Source organism: Hypoxylon trugodes (genome assembly GCF_022578975.1).
Source record: "Hypoxylon trugodes strain CBS 135444 unplaced genomic scaffold F4822scaffold_3, whole genome shotgun sequence".
NCBI lineage: Eukaryota > Fungi > Ascomycota > Sordariomycetes > Xylariales > Hypoxylaceae > Hypoxylon > Hypoxylon trugodes.
This window is the reverse complement of record NW_026250018.1, coordinates 648196-665763: the sequence shown is the minus strand read 5'-3', so window position 1 is coordinate 665763 and position 17568 is coordinate 648196. Positions and strand designations below refer to the sequence as shown.

The window sequence follows — 17568 nt, the reverse complement described above, 5'->3', positions numbered from 1 at the left end:
CAACAATAATATACCCTTTGGATTTGCGACCGTTATTCGGATTAAATGCTATTTTCAATATCGATTTTCTACTCTTGATCTGTGCGCTTGCTATCACGAAGCTTAGTATCGTGCTATTTTGTTTTTCCTTCTACTTAGACCCTCATCGCGCTCCAACGATCTGCCAATATGGAGGGAGAGAACGTGGTACGTCGTCGCCATAACGGTTGACCCATAGACCCTATTATTCGTCGCATACATAACCTCCCTAAATAGTATCATAACTAATCGTAGGCGCAGCAACCTCGGCCGTTGTCGGGCCTTCCAAAGCCAGCTACTCGACTACCTCAATCCATGTTCTCGTCATCAGTCTCGAACAGTAACGGTTTACATGAGATGACTAACTCCCAGAGCAATGTACGGTCTCAACCGACGACTTCGATACCCCCTGTAACCGGGGTGAAGCGCGGTGTACCACCTCCAGGTGCGAACGATCCGTTCATCGATCCTCCTAACCCCGTAAACTCACAACGACGAAATGTAGCCATACAATCCGATGCGAAACGAAAGCCTCTATCCGCGAGAGCAGGCGAATTCCCCGATAAACAGACTACATCCTCTCAACCTACTTCGCAGAATGTCCGAGGAATGTCGCTACGAGATACGGTGAGTCTCCATTTGCGTGCGCAGTATGAATCGAGTGCCGTGCCGAGCCTTATTCTAGCATATTACTCGTTATGCTAGAACAAACAAGCCAGAACCATCGTCCTCGTTCCATCTCCAAGACATACGAATCTTCCCGAATCTCCTTTATGGGTGATTATAAAGTGGGAAGAGCCCAGTCCTTAGGACTCAAGTTGCTGGTTCTCAAACATAACAATCAATAATGGCTTCACATATTCGATGTCATTTTATCATTATACAGGCTATGTTGTATACTAATCTGGTGGATGAGCAGGCCCGACCCAACCACACGAACGGTACATCGATATCTCGACATACCTCAAACAGTAGCTTCTCCTCGGGCTCCAGCAACTATGCTTATAGCGTCGGTCCCGGCCACCGACCCCCGTCCCGATCCCATATGACGCATGCGCGAGCTCGGTCAACTACTAGAACCGGACGGCCAGCTACTTCTATGGGTACGCGTGAGGAAGCACAGGGACAAATACAAGTACAAGGGCAAGGGCAAGGGCAAGGACAAGCCAACAATGGTACAGTGCCCCCATCCATAGACCCCCAAACAAATAAGCCGAGTTCCAGCAATCTTCGCAACAAGAAGCTGCGAAAGTACCAGTCCTGCCAAGACATGACAAATGCTCCATATCGAGAGCCACTTTCACAAGCTAGAGAAGCCTCTATTTCCAGCAAGTTTGAGACACTATCACTCGAAGACAGCGCACCCAAGCAAGGAAGCCAAGCGACTTCCAGAACAGACATGCCTCCGCCACCTTCGTTTATTACTCTTCAGAAACTTCCAAGACGCAAGACAGAGGACGGTAGCAGAGGCCGGTCCCAAGATACTTTAAGGGACTCAGTAGCCCCAAGGACCCCAGGCCAACAACGAGTTAACGTTCTTGAACGAAGCATTAAAGATATTACACTCATGGCCACGACCCCATCACCAATCAAGGGACCTTATCTAACTAAAGATTCTAACTTAACGGGCTATATAGTGACAGAGATCGAAGAGAAAATCGGCAAAATGAACAGCGAGTTTCAAGCGCTGAAAGATTTCATGAATACAACCGAGAAAAATAGCATTTCCGTTAAAGAGGAACTCGAAATAGCTAAGAAGCGAGGTAAGCGGCTCTAAGCTTATTACACAGGTTTCTATATATTCTAACATAAAGCAGCTGCCAGCTTAGAGGACCAGCGAAATGAGTTACAAGCCGAGAGAGCAAAGATCATGGATAAGTTAGCAGACGCGGAACGCCAGGTTCGCAATCTTAGTATCGATATCGAAGACCAGCAGAGGCGCCATAATAGGTATTGCGAAGATCTAATCGCAGATCATGAACGAAAAATGAGGGCCAAAATCGAAGACTATAATCGTGAGATGGACAAGGTAGCCAAACTTCAGCAGGAGTTCGAAGACAAATGTGGAGCCGAAGCCGAGGCGCGATTAGAAAACCTGTCTCGTGAGAATAAAGAGTTGCGGAGTACCCTTGAAAAACAGAAGCGAGATCACGAGGAGGGGATGGTCGCGCTTGAAAGGGATTTGAAAACAGAAACCAAACGCACGCAGAATTTACAAGAAACCCTGCGGAACTCGGACGACGAGAAAAGGACACTGCATGCGCATATCGAAGAGAATCTCAAGACAATCGATCGGCTCAGGAAGAGAGCTGAAGATGCTGAGGAGAGCCTCTCCAAAGATAAAGGCCATCTAGGTGGACAAATCAGTCTTCTAAGTCAAAAGTTGGACTTCAGTTCGGAGCGCATCCAAACTCTAGAAGAGCAGAAGAGGGAAGTGCAAGCAGAGTGTGAAAGACAACTTCAAGCAATGATGTTAGAAGCGCAAAAGAAAATCGACGATGAGACGAGGCTATTGACGGATAGACTTAAGAAGGAAGAGGACAGGAGGCACAAGCTTTTCGAGCAAGTTCAAGAGTTGAAAGGCAACATCCGTGTCATGTGTCGAATCAAGCCGCCAGCAAACCCCGAAAGCGACGCTTTAATCAAGTTCAACCCGCGAGCTAGTGAACTTGACGAAGACAAGATTGATGGTCTCAGCATACCAACAGAGCGAGAAGACTTCAGAGAACCCGGCAAGATGATCGCTGGCAAGCCAAAAGATTTCAACTTCGAGCGCGTCTTCGATAGCGCCTGTACCAACAAAGACGTATTTGACGAGATTAGTCAGCTCGTGCAATCAGTCATGGATGGTAAGAAGGTTTGCATCTTCTGCTACGGCCAAACAGGATCTGGAAAGACATTTACGATGAGCCGAAAGGGCGACGGTATTATCCCCCGAACCCAAGATATGATCTTCAGCGAAATCGACCGACTAAAAACGCTGGGATGGGAATACACTGTCGAGGGGAGCTACTTGGAAGTCTACCAAGACAAGTTGTATGACTTGCTTGCGTCCCGTAGCGCTAATTCAGAGGCGCTTGCGGTGGACCCGATCGGCGATGAACTCAATATCAAAAACCACTCGTTTACTCTTCTGAAGGAAGAAAAGGATCTTGACGAGATGGTCCGGACAGCAGACAACAACCGTCATACGGCGGCCACAGCGATGAACGACCGATCATCGCGATCACACTCCATTCTAGTCTTGAAAATCCGCGGGGTCAAAAAGGATGAAGCTGGCGAGGTGATCAAGGTGCGGAAGGGAACCCTAAACCTAATCGACTTAGCCGGGTCCGAATCGCCCGACAAAGCACGCGGGGATCAGATCTACCGCGAAGGTATTGAGATCAACTCGTCGCTGAGCTACCTGCGAACAGTGCTATCTAGCTTAGGCCAAGGCAAGACGGAAGGTGTTGATTTCCGGTCGTACACGTTGACGCAGCTGCTACGGCCGTCGCTCGGAAAGGGATGCAGAACACTTATGTTTGTTATGGTGAGCCCGCTCAAGGAGAACGAAAACGAGACGATAAGAAGCTTGGAGTTTGCTCGAGATGTAAGTTTTATTCTTTTCATCCAATTTTCCTCCGACGGTGTCAGCGAACCAATTGCTAACTATTAAAACAGGCTCAGAAAGTGAGGATGGGTGGTGGAGGCGCCGCGAAGGCGAAGAAATGAGATCACGTCTATCATATGGAACACAAGTTCGAAAATCTAGGTCTTTCAGAAAATATTCCATCTTGCGCATAAAACTGTCTCGAGTTCGGTACTGGAAAGGCAGGGCGGGGTTTTCGCGAAAAGGAGAAGGGGAGGCTGGAAGTATATTAGGAGTAGGAATATACGTATCTATTCGTCGTTGAGGTTTTTTCGATGTCGGCGCGCTTGTTCTTGTGAATTTTTCGGAAAGGAGCATGCGGCGTTGTTTCGACTTAGGCGTTGGGGTGATAGATACTCGACTTGAGGGTTGAGCTCTGTTGATAGTAAAGCAAGAAAGCAGGCAAGACGGCTGGAAGCATGTATGCTTGAGCTGAATAAATAGTTATATGTTGAACGATTATGATATAATTACCTAGGTAACTTTTTTTCTTGCATTTGCGAGACGTATTGTAGGAGCTGCTAGAGTTCGAAAAGGGGTCGTGAAATTACGACTACTTAGGCTTTTAGTATTCAAATGTCCTATGCCGTTTAGCTTTTCCCTTATCCGCAAGGTACGCGGCACTTATTATACGATTTACTTCGATGCGCATTAAAACGTGCGCTAGTCTTCTCCGCGATGTCGCCATTCTCATTACACCATCGAGCTACGAACCCCTAATCCACAGCACTCAGGTAGACACAGATTTAACTTCTCATTCCCTCATCATAGTCGTGAATAAAACGAAATAAGAAAATCCAAGACTTCCCATAGCGCCAAGTTGTCCGTGGGATAAAGATAGGGGGTACCTATCAATCACCTCACTTGACGCAGAAATGGCATCAACGCCAGATGCAACGTATTCAGCAGCCGACCCCGTAAATACCAATTGCATCCTTGGCCCATATCTGATATAAAAAGGATGTGAGAAGTGCCGAAAAAACAGGCTATTCTTTCATATCTATATTCGTATCTATTTATCTCTCTCATGCTGTCGATCGCCGTGCCCCCATGATCAGGAGGGCGTGTCGAGTATGCTGCTGATAGCTAAATTGGTGTGAAAAGGCGAGGAGGTAAACGTGGCCTTTGGGTTGGGGGGGTTGATGTGGAATCTTGTCGCCGTGGCGCGGTGGGTTAGAAGGTTGGTAGGTGTGGACGGAGGGGCCTCCGATGGTCTGAAGGTTGGATACCAGCGACGAGAACCTTATGTGTGGTGTTGGCTTTTTTTTTCTTCACGGCAAATGGTATTCGGCCTCTAAATACCTAAAAGTCGAGTTGGATAAGGGGCTATCGACCAGGTGGACATCCTACCTAGAGAATTGGCTCAAAGAGGAGAGTTCTAGAAGGTAGGTAGACATATAGTAACGTAAGAATAATTTTATTATGACTCCTAAATCTAACGCTTTTGAAACCAATGCCACTTTGATCGCTGTAATGACTGAACACAGCGATGTCTCCGTCGCTCTTATTAGAAGATTTAACCATATGATTATGCACCTCTAAAGCTCTATGCTCAAAGGACAGGAACCTAAGGTATCACCGTAATATCCACGAAATAATATTTAGTCCAAATCCTGAATAACGGGCATATTGATATGACCTTCATCACTAGCCTAAGTAAATTGCGAACTCATATATCCAGAATTTGACCCCTTCGTCGGTGTTGGAAGCGGCGGTAGCGAAAGCGGAACGGCGTCGGGCGGTTGAGGTGGCGCTGGGATCGGTGGGACGCCCGGGATAGTAACATTAGGCCACACAAAGCTTCCATTAGGCCAAGGTTTTATTGCCGCATCGTCCATCAGTTTCGTAGCGAGATAGTAAGCCGCGGTTGGTACCCATTTCACGTAATCGTAGTGCACAGGGAAGACGTATAGAGTGCCAGTGCATACGGCGTCGCCCGCGTTGCAGATGATGAGCGTTCGGTTCGTGTCAAAGTTCTTGATTCGACCACCATCCTGCCATGCTTGCGTATCCCCAAACGTCACCACCGCTATAATTTTATCCTTGACCTCTTGGGTTAATCCTTCGACGGCCCGGTGCGTGAGAGCCGCTCCTTGACTTTTTGATTGATCAGCGTCATCGTCCGGGAGCAGACTAGAAATGGGAATAAAGGGGGGTTACCTGTATCCGGCAGCAACAATTTTCGAGTCTGGACATGTCGCGGCCGCATTTAACAGCAATTGCATATCGTAGATTCCCCAAGGCGGCGCTCCACCGGGGTAGAAGTTCGTCTCAATGAAGCCCCAATAATCTACCCCCTGAGTTGCAACGTTCGCTGGCCCGAATAACACCTTGAGTCCATCAGACAATTGCGGCCCAACTGTATTTCCCTAAATATATCGTCAGCGTTACGGTGGTTTTAATACTACACGAATTTGAAAATACATACCATGTTCCCAGGTTCAATGGTCGCCTTAGCCCAGATGAATATTATGGGCTTACACCCAAACTCCGTCAATTCGTGCGCCCAGTACCCTAATGTCCATGATTGGCGAGGTTGAAGAGCTGATGGTAGCGCCGATACTATCGCGACGCATATGGATAGGAGTAAGAATGAAGTAATCATCTTGTATAGTCCCATGCGCCAACGCGCGTTCCTATTCCCGTCTAGGCCGTATGTCTAGCGCCACTATTCTGGCTAGAAGGACTTGTCCAGACTCTGGGCAGACGTAGTCACGGCGAGGTCTCAGCAACGACTAAATATCAACCTAGACATTCCGATCCGACGTATTCTTGATCGAAATCTGTCTGCGGCCAAGGATGTAGTTATGAACACCAGATAAGTTAGACGCTACGATCGGATATTATTACGCGAAGCGAGACTAGTCCGATACACATGTGTCCTCGTGGGTACACGTGTAGGATCTGAGGCGAAAAATGACTAAGGTAGACTTCCCGGGCGATTTTCCCAGGGGTCCAACGGATCGCCAGCGGCTTAAGGGCGATAGGAAAAAGCTTAATTCACATTATTCACCAGGCACGGCGTGATAATAATAGGTTATGGCGCAAGAGCATGGGTTTGGGATCGTCATGGCGCATCTGCGTTCCTGATATTCATTATAGATTAAGACTCGGAGGAGAGCCGCCCGCAACTCAACCGGGCTCCATTTGGCCGCAACTGGGTCGTCCAGATCCGATTCTGGCATCGCCATTGGATACCCAAATCTATTTCCCTGCATCTGATATCGTGCCGCGCACACTTCTGGCATTTTTAAAAACAAGGTATGTTGTCGGCTCCAGTAGTCCCTCGGTAGACTAGATTCGGGAGTAACCATTAGTTATTTTTGGTGGAGGGTTTCGGGATATTAAAGATCGTAGATATCTGCGTAGAGCGTGGGGCATCAACAACAAGATCTCAGGCATGTGAAGATGATCTTCCAACTTGTATAAACCTTTATAACCAAGATAATATCTATGGGTCGCGTGTTCACGAAAGTGGGAATAGATCTCTGGTATGTGAGATGTAATATCCAAAAAGGTGAAAATGGCTGTTTTCAATGCTAAATATTAATTCGAGTAAACCTATCAACTTCAGCCAATCTAGATTAAACAACACTCTAGGAGATCACGTTCACGGCTTCACTTTACCTCTTGTTAAAACGACGCATTCTGACATCATTGTATGTGGCAGTCCCTTTACGAACACTATAAGTCCGCCCAATGCCGTTATCCCCTAGAGTCCGACAGAGCACATACCTCAGTAAACCTCTTGCCAAGGGCGCTTTAAAGAATCGCCAAGTTCATCATATGTTAAGTTGTCTTATTTAATGGTCGGTATTGTATATCCTTAAAGAGCGCGGGGGGTTGGCTGGGCATCAGTGAATAGGAAGACGGGGCGCTAAGGTAAAGCCTCTACTACTCCCAGCGTTCAGTAAATAGATACCTAATGGGCAGGTTAGCTTAAGTACCTAGGCGCATATCAAGCGGTTCGTGGCCCCCTGATAGAACGAAATTTTGTTGTAGGGGTGTGCTGGACGCAGCCAGTCTGGAACAATTCCCTCATCTATGTAGGTACATAAAAAAGCCTTACACATGCGGGTGATTCCATGAATCTTGGTAACGTTGGATCAGCCATACACACGGGCCTGTTCTGGCAATTTACCTAGAACAAGTATGAAAACCAGTGTAACGTTTTCTAATCCGTCATGCAACACCAATCTAATTTTCGGGGCGGAATCAAATTTCACTTTGTCGTGCCGGATCAAACATGATGGATTACCGGTAGGGAACATGCCATCTCTGGTTTTTCAAAATCTACCTCTCGAACATACAGCCCACCTAAGCAGCGGTAAAAAAGAGTGAGGCGGGGCGGACGGGAAGTGCATCGAATACATGCACTTCCGCGATAGTACCTGATGTGGGGGCCGTTCTAAGCCGGATTGATCGGCGGACGGCTGAACAAATTCGGATCATCCTGCTTTCTATTCCAATATATTATGCCGTCGCACGTGTATGTCTCAGACGCCGCTCTAAGACCTTCAAGTCAGCCATATGTCGCCAGACAGAATGAGAAAGGCGGTGTTTCTTGACCGGCGTTAGCCAGCCAGTCAGCCAGCTAAAACGCCTTCGGACTTATTTACATATTGCAACAGCCAATCGCAACAGCAGACGAGAATACCGCTGCATTGGTGGCGCAACGCCGTGGGGGCCGTCATGGAATCGTCATGATATGAAATGCTCAAAGACCATATCCAATCGTTGTGGAGAAGCCTGTCATTCACTCAATTTCCTACGTAGTCCACTCACCGACGAGAGAAGAAACATGGCGAATGTCCGAACAAATTTATCTATTATACTTCGCGAGGCGTCGATCTATGCACCGCCCCATATACCTTCTAGGTATACGCCTACCCGCCTAGTAGGCAGGGAAGTACTTCGGCCGGCGAGGCAGTTCTATATTCTCCCCTTATCCGAGCCGGGTCCTGTATTCCTTTATACACTTTACATATAGCGCAACGCCACAATTATGCCGCGCTACTCACAACATCGTCCATGTCGCCAAACTTCTCACGGAGAAACGCCTGTACTTCCGGGTTTCCGCCAAGCCCCGCTAGTAGGCCCTTTGCATCTCCTTCAATCTTTAGACCGCGAAGTCCCGTAGCCCGAGACAGTGCGACATACACCTGGCCCTCCTCAAACGCACGCGACAAGTTCACCACAACACGATCCAATGTCAAGGACTGACTCTTGTGAATCGTCATAGCCCAAGCCGGGGCAAGCGGGATCTGTGTGCGAATCAACAGACTATAAGGCCTCTCGTCGCCGAGTTCCGCAATAGAGCAATCGGCGTATACAGTACGAACATGTCCATTATGAAACCGAACAATGGGCCAAGTCTTGTACTTAACGCCGGGGTCGTCGATGAACTTCTTGATCTGGTCTTCTTTCATGGGCGCGCGGTCGCCGTAAATCTTGTTATCGGGGTCATTCTTAGAAGTCTTAACTTGGGGAAGTTTCTTCGGGTCGTTGCGCTCGAAGCCACAAATAATGCCCTGGCTGCCGTTGCACAGGCCACACTCTAGATCTAGATTTATGAGGAGCACGACTAGCATGCCCTTTTTGAGTTGCACACACTCGTCGAATCGGTGATCTTCGAGGGACTTCAAAGGTCCTTCGGATTGTGGGCCCTTGGGTTTCCGCATGCCTTTCCAACCGAGATGTGGGTGCGCGCCTTGCTGCCAGATGAAGTTGTCTAGACACCAGTAGGTATGATTTATGGTCTTGAGCCTCTCGAATTCCCGCCGGTTGACATTTGCAACTTCTTCTCGCGTAGCGAACAGCTTTGTAGCATGATGTACCATGCATTCGTGGTTCATTAAAAGGTCGGTATCCTCCGAGCTAAGTTGCCGTCCAATCCTGCACTTCTGTAATATCCGAATGAATGTCTCGTCGTTTTGGCGATGAATGGTGTTTAAGTGGACATGAACAAAGTCACATTCCGCCCAAGCCTTGCTCCGGAATGCCCACTTGTCCTCATCACGGTACTCGCCATGCCGTCTACAAACGTGTACTCTTCCATCGATAGTATTCTTCTCGGCTAGTTCAAATCCACATTGGATACAATGCTGGAAGGGTTTGACAGGGGGTAATTGACAGAAGTCTCCTGTTACAACCACCTGCACTCCTCCAAAAGCAGGCTGCTCTTGTAGAAAAGACTTGTACCGCGCCGCCTTCATAATCTCATTCAGCCTCTCGAAATGCAAATTCTCCACCATGCTAATCTCGTCGATGACGAGAACATCAGTATCCTTGAATCGTTTCCACGCAAACTTGCCATGAGCGGCTGCCTTTAATTCGTCCAGCGAGCGCTTATGATGGTCGGGGGTCCAACCCGCATAAGTCCAAGTCGTAGATCCGTTGACTTGCAATGCTGCACGTCCAGTAGGTGCTACAATGCGCACATTCTTCCCCATGTCTCGCAGCCGCTTCGTGAAAGCCTTTAGCACAGTAGATTTACCGCAACCAGCCGAGCCTGTATAGAATACATTCTTCCCACTAGTTATCAATTCAACAAGACGCGCCTGCTCCGGGCAAAGCGGGGGCTCCTCGGGGACCACTAGGGCCATGGGGACTAATGTCTCATCTCGCCCTGACATGGGTCCCACTTTCGGAGGTGAGGAAGGAGGCGGTGTCGGAATTCGGTATGAGGTCTCATTCTGTTTCATTAAGGTAGGAATAAAGCCAAATACGTCCATAGGGTGTACATTCGACTCTGGAGGCATACTGGAATTTTGTTTGATCAAAGACTTGACTTGCGCTTTGGTAGCTTGTAACCCTAAAAGAGGCGGAGGATGCTCAAATCGCGATTGATTAATTCGACAAGTAGGCTTCTTTTCCTTCTGTGGGGGTGCGGCTATCGTAGCGGAGTTTTCCTCGTCGTCGCTAAGTAAACTAATCACTTCCGTGTCGGAATTTAATGCTTTCCGTCGTTTCGGAGGTGGTAGAGCTAATTCATGATCTTCCGATCCCATGACTATCGGTTTCAATGTTGGATCAGGATGAAAGTTCGGGTACCATTGCTGGGCTTCTTGTCCAATAGGGGATGTCTGATAGGGATTTTGGTAAGGATATTGCGGGGGAGCTAGAGGAGCGAAGGCGGAGAGTTGTTGTATAGGGGGTTCTTCCTCAAAATCGGGTGGTGGTGGTAAGAATTGCGGTTGGGGTAGAAAGCTTCGGGCATCAAACCACGGTCGAGGTCGCAACGGTGAAATCGATTCGTCGCTGCTGCGTTCGGAAGTCGTGTCGGTCGAACCCGATCCTGCAAGAGCAGCGAATCTACGGCGCGGCTCCCCAGCCGGCCGAATTATCGGCATTGTGTGTGGGTGCTCCTACCGAAATAGTGAATCCACATAAAGGTAAGACCTGCCTTGGAGTTGCATTCGACGGACCAGTGGGAAGGTTAGAGTTGGGTATCCATCTAGAAGCATGTGATGATTCCTTCCTGCCCAGCTACCGATGCTCATGTAATGAATAGGAAAGAGCTATGCTAGACCGGGATCTGTACAATGGGTCAAGTAAAGATTTGGTAAATTGCGATCAGCTAGTTGAAGCTTGACGCGCTTCTACAAACGCGTTTGGAGTTTAAAGTGGACCCAAAATACATGAAGTATTTGTGCAACTAACACTATTAATGAAGTACCTAAGTACACGTTGCATGTGAATAACCTCATTTTTATGTCTAAATACTCTTCACAATATACTGCGTCAATTGTACCGAATGCTATTTCTATTCTATATCGTTTCTAGAACCTTAGCGTAGCTTTTTCATTTGAATATCCCTCCAGCTGTACATAGAGCACACTAATTCCCCACTAAGGTTGCAATTTGAATAGCAAAAAAGGATACAAAAATCAATATTAAAATAAGTGAAGAGTAAGAAAGTGGTTTCATAACTTGATTCGTCTTTTGAGGTTATAAAAAAAAAGGATTACATGAAGAAAACTTATTTATAGAGACATTTACCAAATTTATCTTATAAAACACTTTATGAAGGAATGTCCGTAGATCAGTATGCGTAACGTAGGACTTTCCATTACCATTTTAAGTGGTAGGAGGACATGCATTGCGCATTCTACGTTTTACACACCCTAAATATCCTATTACTGCGGGAGTTAGCTGGTCAAATCAAGGCGGAAATACCTCTGAAGAGATGCAGACTCTGCGTCTTGCGTTTCCTGGCGTTATTGATGCGTAGTATACATGAAACACTATAATTATAATATTAAGCTGGACATACAAGTCAGTTGGCCATATGCGGAACAAGAACGGCTATACCAATACGATTAGCCTATACATAACAACCTAGACTGCACTGAATAGTATACACATGAAACACCAAGAATGTCCACTATCAATACCTATTTGGTTTATACTTATATCGTGTCTATTGCGCTGATGGGTTCGTATAGTGGCCGGCGCATGGGCGTGTCGGCTCTGGTGTCCATGCATTGTTGAAAATTACAAGATCATAAAACAGCGATGGCACATTGAACTTCAAAGGAGTTTGTATAATTTTACTTTATTCTTAATATAATTCTACCTAACATGGTGATACCTGTACACCCTGCATAGCCCCTATCCACCACTAACTCTGCACATTCCACGCTTACATTGGAACTGGGTAATAATACGGGATCCTATATCTAATTCATCTCGCCTCTTATCATGATCACTTGCGTTCATCCTCCTCTCAATAGGAGTAGCCAAGCCTACTCATCCCATAGGCTAACAATAATAAAAGAATACCGGCGTGAATATACTTGTACACACCGCGCATTTCTTTGTTCCACAAACACCGGTTTATCCCGGGACGCCAACACAACACAAAAAAAACTCCCCTGTGGAAATGGAAACAAGAATAGAACAAAATGGATTTGAACGCCCCAATTGATATCCTTGGCTTGGAGCTCTATCTTCAAATCGAGGCCCCTCCCATTTTCCAGGTATAGGTGGACACCTTAGGTATTCAAAATGGACGATGGTATATGCCCAAGTCTTGTCTTGCTATAATGTGTAAAATCTTCGCTCGCAAGTCGCGCCGGCTAATATGCTGAATGGGACTATACGGATGCTATGTCTCCGCGCGAGTAAAGGTCAATGGTATATAATGATGATGATAATAGAGGATGATAAATGTTGTGTCTCGAAGGGAAGGTCGGGATCATGAGTGATCTTGCAAGCGTTACTACCTGAGCGCGCTAAAGTCTACCTCGGCGTTCATGTGACTAAGGCCGAGAGTATTCATCGAAACGTTTTCTGAATTCGCTCGTTGTAATGCATGGAAGTCGCCGACGGTCCTTGGTATTTGAGATGGTTGGTGCTGATGTTGTGGATGCATGATAAAACTATTTGCTCTTTGTGGAGGTTGCCGATGTAATATGTTGTTCATCATGCCGAACTGTGAATTCTGAGGTAAGCTCTGTTGTTGGCTCATGCCTGTCAAACCGGTCGCTTGGTTTAAGCTATGACCAAGATTCGTATGCATATCGGTTTGCATTGAATTGCCTATGTTGTGGTTCTGGCCCATACCATGCGACGGAAGGCTGTGGTGTGGATGTTGATGATGGGTCTGTGGTGGATTCAATGATCCTTGTTGGCCCAGTGAATGTTGTGGTTGTTGTCCAATTGGGCTTATGATATCGGGAATTGAGTTGAAACTGCTCTCATGGTACTCTACACCAGGAGACATGATCGGTGGAGAGCTGACCATAGGGAATGGTGATTTCATATCGTCGCCGTTGTTCGAGTGGCTCGAATCCGTTCCGATATCCTGAATGTGTTGCATGCTACCAGGGGTATACGGTTCGGTCTTGAAATCCATCATCGGGGGCTGAGCCATACCAGCATTGCCGAATCCATCAAAAATGTCGATGTTCTGCATGCATGCATTTTCTGGGGCCCGCTGAAGAATGGGGTTGGCGAGACGAGGTAAGACGTCATGAACCTTGTTCAGTAGAAGCGGGAGGAAATGGTGATCGCCGTTGCGAAGGACGGACAGAAGCTGCAGAAGTGAGTTGAGCTGTTCTCGGGGACCCATACTGAATGGATCGCCAGAAGATGGCATAATCGACAAAACATCAATGAGCGCAGTCGAGATATCCAATAACTTGGCAACTAGAGGTACACCGAGTAATTCAGTGCTCTGGGTTGAGAATTGAGATGTCATCGACATCAAATCCCGGGACATATCGATGGGATATTGCAATTGCATCTGGTCCTGGTTGCCTTGAGGGACACAACCATTTTGCATGCTGATATGCCAGGTAATGGTCTTAAGCCATTGCTGATTCGCTCGCAGGTCTGTGTCCTGAACATTCATGTATGGCGGGATCATCTCCGTAAGCTGCTTCTGAAGGGCACTGAGATAGGAGGGCGAAGACTCGCTGCGAGTTTTGTTCCACAAGGTAATGAAAATGTCGTCGAATGGCCTGAACAAGCTGACCAGCAGAATGAACCCATTCAACTGGTGAGCTAGGGGATCCGTCGGGTCATCAGTCATCGTCGGAAGGTTGATCGAAGCCTGAAGAGTTAGAGGTCGACCACGCTGAAGAGCATAAGCCCTAAACGTTCATAATTAGCAAAACCGCAAGAGAATGAATTTTCAATGTGAGAATTTTACCTTTCAGTAACGTAGAGAAGCCAGTAAAGGCGTCGTCGTCGCGAAGCCTCGACATTGTCGTATTGCAAGTACGTCTCTTCCTTGTTCATCCCAATAATATGGGCTAGAGTCGTAGCCTCACGTAGGTAAAACCATGCCTTGTCGTGCATGTCGAGAGCATAGTGAGAGCAGAATAGGAAATAGCTAGTGCATAAACTGTTCAGAGTAGGCGACTCTTGGAACTCGTATCCCTTTCGAACTCGAACTGTCTCTTCGATCAAAACCATTCCGGAGGTGATGCTAGCACCAGGTAAGCGATCCAAGAGAGGGTCGGCACCGGGTACGTTCATTCCAGGTTGGAACATCATCCACGCGCACAGCGAAGTGATCAAGCAGTATGTGTCGAGGCTCTGGTCTAGATACATCGATTGCTGTTCGAGTCGCTGTTGCTGTAGGATAGGCATGATCGGGTACATGTTGGCGAAGAAAAACTCGATGCATTCCTTAGCCATCTCACTAGCCAACAGGCCAGGAGTCGGCGAGAGTGTAGGACTGCATGGCGGGCTGCTGATTCCATTCAATCGACTTTGCACCTTCGCGGAAAGACTGGTCTGTCGCTGTGTTTCGCGCAACTCGCTAATAACCTTCGCTCTCGAACCCTTAGGACCCTTCTTCTGTGGAATCGCATTATATGTGCAAGTTAACTGCGCCGAAGCACAGTTGCGGCATGGGTTAATACCATCGCACTTCACTTTTCGACGATGGCAAGCATCGCAAGCCCTTTTCACGGCCTGCGACATGTTGAATTTCCTATCCTCTCGGTCACCAAAACTGAAGAAATCGAAATCCCAAAGTCTAGACGCAGTCGAATGCGCCGCTTCAATATGTCACACGTTCCCTTCTTGAACTATATCCAAATCCAGCGAAACCAATCTTCACAGGGCTTGTGTGGAGAGCGAAACCTGGACGCGGCAGTATTTGCGGAGAGAATCTGGAGTGAAGCAATTGGACAAGCGTTGTTTAATCGGCCCGTCGCTGAGAGAAAGGCGGAGGGATCACATTCATTGGGAAAAACGCGGGGATTCGGCGTCCGGGGTCGAAGATGTGGGTGGGCGGCCTATTTGGTCCCTTAAAGAAAGTACAACAGTTGACTGATGTCACGATGGTTTAGAATGAGAGTAGAAAATGTAGAAAAGGAGATCGTCGTCGGAGCAAGTCACGACCACTACAACAAGAAAAATAGAGAAGAAAAACGGAGGAAGAGGGAAGCAAGTTAGTTAGCTTAAGCCAAGGAAGAGAAAAAAAGATGGGGATGGGCGGATGGATGGGTTGATGGGATAGCGAACGGGTCAGGCTAAGACGAAAGGACAGAGGAGGATTCCCCAGTTAGAAGAAGGAGAAAGGGAAATGAGAACGGCTTAAGGGCCCTAAGAGGGCCTAAAGGCAAGAGGCAGAGGCAAGACTTTAAGACGGGGACCCTGAAAAGACACTGTGAGTGGTCGATGTCACTATCCTGACTCGGGCTAGCATGGCCTAAAGAGGTAACCGTCTCCGACGAATGGTCGTGTGCGCTGCTATATGAAATGAGTAATAGTAATATTAAGTAAAATACCCGAACTCCAGACGACAACTGACGCTAATACTGTTCGGTCTCTGGTGAGGCCTTGGCAAATAGGAAACGGCACTGTGTGGCTGTAACAGTTTAGTGTACCTAAGTAGCAAGTAGCCCAGGGGGAAAGACAAGAAACTGACTTGTATTGACTTATTAATATTGTCTAGGTAAATCTGTCTCGCAGCCACCGAGGGCACCCCAGTTTGGCAATGGGTACAGAAGTAGTAAAACTGTCCCTAAACTTAGAGAGGAAACCTGTCCGAACAGTGACGAGGCAACAACCATACTTGTGGTTAAAGCATTGAAATATAATTTAACTGTCGTCGGAGTATGCAGAATCCAATTGGTTTTCCACTTCGATCCAATGCTTCAGGAGTTAAATCACAGGCTTGTCGTCCGCAGAATATTTTGCAACAGACACATGAACGATAGACGATGGTCGATGTAAAGGATGGAGAATAGGTACTTAGGTACGTACCTGTGTAGGTACAGAAACAATCTAACACAACAGTAGGCTCGAGACCTGGGGAATGTCAGGGATACCTAGGTAGTGATGGTGAACACCTAGTGGGTTTATCCTTCAGGTGGGATACGATACAAACAAGGTACTATACATGGAGTCAGTAGGTCTTGTCGAGTTGCTAGCGATAGGATTCGTGTAGGTATCGCAACGATTCCTACCCTATGCGGCTATTGTATTACTATCTATACACTGGTATTCCGTATTTCAAACCCACCAAAATCAGCCTGAACGGTAGTGCGCGTTTTATCTAATGCGCCAAGTACTCAGAACGAAGGCTCATAATGGACTACGACAATAGCTTTGCTTGCTATATTGCATTGGTTAATGTCGGCAAGAATTCGACGCAGCATGGCATAGTCGCCTATAGTGAGATGAAAACGGCAAATCAGGTATGTTACTTGACATTGGCAACCTCCAGAGAGAGTCCAACACAACTTCTGTGATCGTTACCGTCTCTAGTCATGGTTCGTGTTGAACAAATCTCGCCTACTCCGTAGTCAAGTTCAATCCACTAGGCTGTGTTCACGATCAACCCAAATAAGTGCAGCCAGCTTTGCTGCTTGGTAACTCCGAACATAGAAATATGAGGCTGACCGCATACACACACATGTGCTGATGAAAAGCTATATGTGGAGGAGGGTAAGGAATGATAGATACTGGTCAATTGAAATGCCTACGAATCTACTAGAGGATTGTCCAGTGTCGCAAAACGCGATTTTTGTGGTACCCGGTTCGTAGCCAGAGCAGCAGCCGAGTCGCTGGAATGTCTATCTGCACGGAACAAATCGACGAACATTCTTTGTCGAGTAAGAAAACAAGAAAAAGAAAAACAATAATTATTCTATGCAAGTATATCAGGCAGTTTAGATGGTGTGGTTTTCTTACGGTCCCGATAGGTAATTGAAGCGAAAGACTGGCGAATGGATATCGATATGTTGTGGGCGTTGATCTCCCGTGCTTCCTTATGAGCCAAAAATAGCCCCTTGAATACTGCATGTGCTCAGCTGCTACGTTGTATGCAGGTAGTTTGTTGTCTCGATCGTCATTGGTGGGAGACCCATTGATCGCCTAGTATCGCTCGATGCGTGCAACCTGCGAAGAAAACGAAATGGAATATTCTTTGAACTCTTCCCGTCGATCCGGTTTCC

The 17568-nt window shown here is 47.2% G+C and overlaps 2 protein-coding genes across 2 annotated transcripts; both read right to left on the bottom strand.

Annotated features, from left to right (window-relative positions):
• Positions 1-5301: 5301 nt before the first annotated feature.
• On the bottom strand, positions 5302-6254 carry F4822DRAFT_426516 (carbohydrate esterase family 5 protein; the record flags this gene model as incomplete). Its single annotated transcript, XM_051460572.1, has 3 exons — positions 5302-5746; positions 5810-6018; positions 6078-6254. 3 exons carry the CDS (start codon positions 6252-6254, stop codon positions 5302-5304), a joined length of 831 nt encoding a protein of 276 aa, XP_051316442.1.
• Positions 6255-12190: 5936 nt separating this feature from the next.
• On the bottom strand, positions 12191-15590 carry F4822DRAFT_394023 (fungal-specific transcription factor domain-containing protein). Its single transcript, XM_051457331.1, has 2 exons — positions 14307-15590; positions 12191-14247 (listed from the first exon to the last, which is right to left on the bottom strand). The coding sequence occupies exons 1-2, from the start codon at positions 15083-15085 to the stop codon at positions 12873-12875; spliced, it is 2154 nt and encodes a 717-aa protein (XP_051316441.1). The 5' UTR covers positions 15086-15590; the 3' UTR covers positions 12191-12872.
• Between the last annotated feature and the right edge of the window lie 1978 nt (positions 15591-17568).

Bases quoted from the DNA above. Each gene is read 5' to 3' on its own strand.
- F4822DRAFT_394023 (XM_051457331.1), bottom strand. From the start codon at position 15,085: ATGTCGCAGGCCGTGAAAAGGGCTTGCGATGCTTGCCATCGTCGAAAA. The intron at 14,248-14,306 runs GTAAAATTCTCA...ATGAACGTTTAG, and splicing joins CTTCTCTACGTTACTGAAAG to GGCTTATGCTCTTCAGCGTG.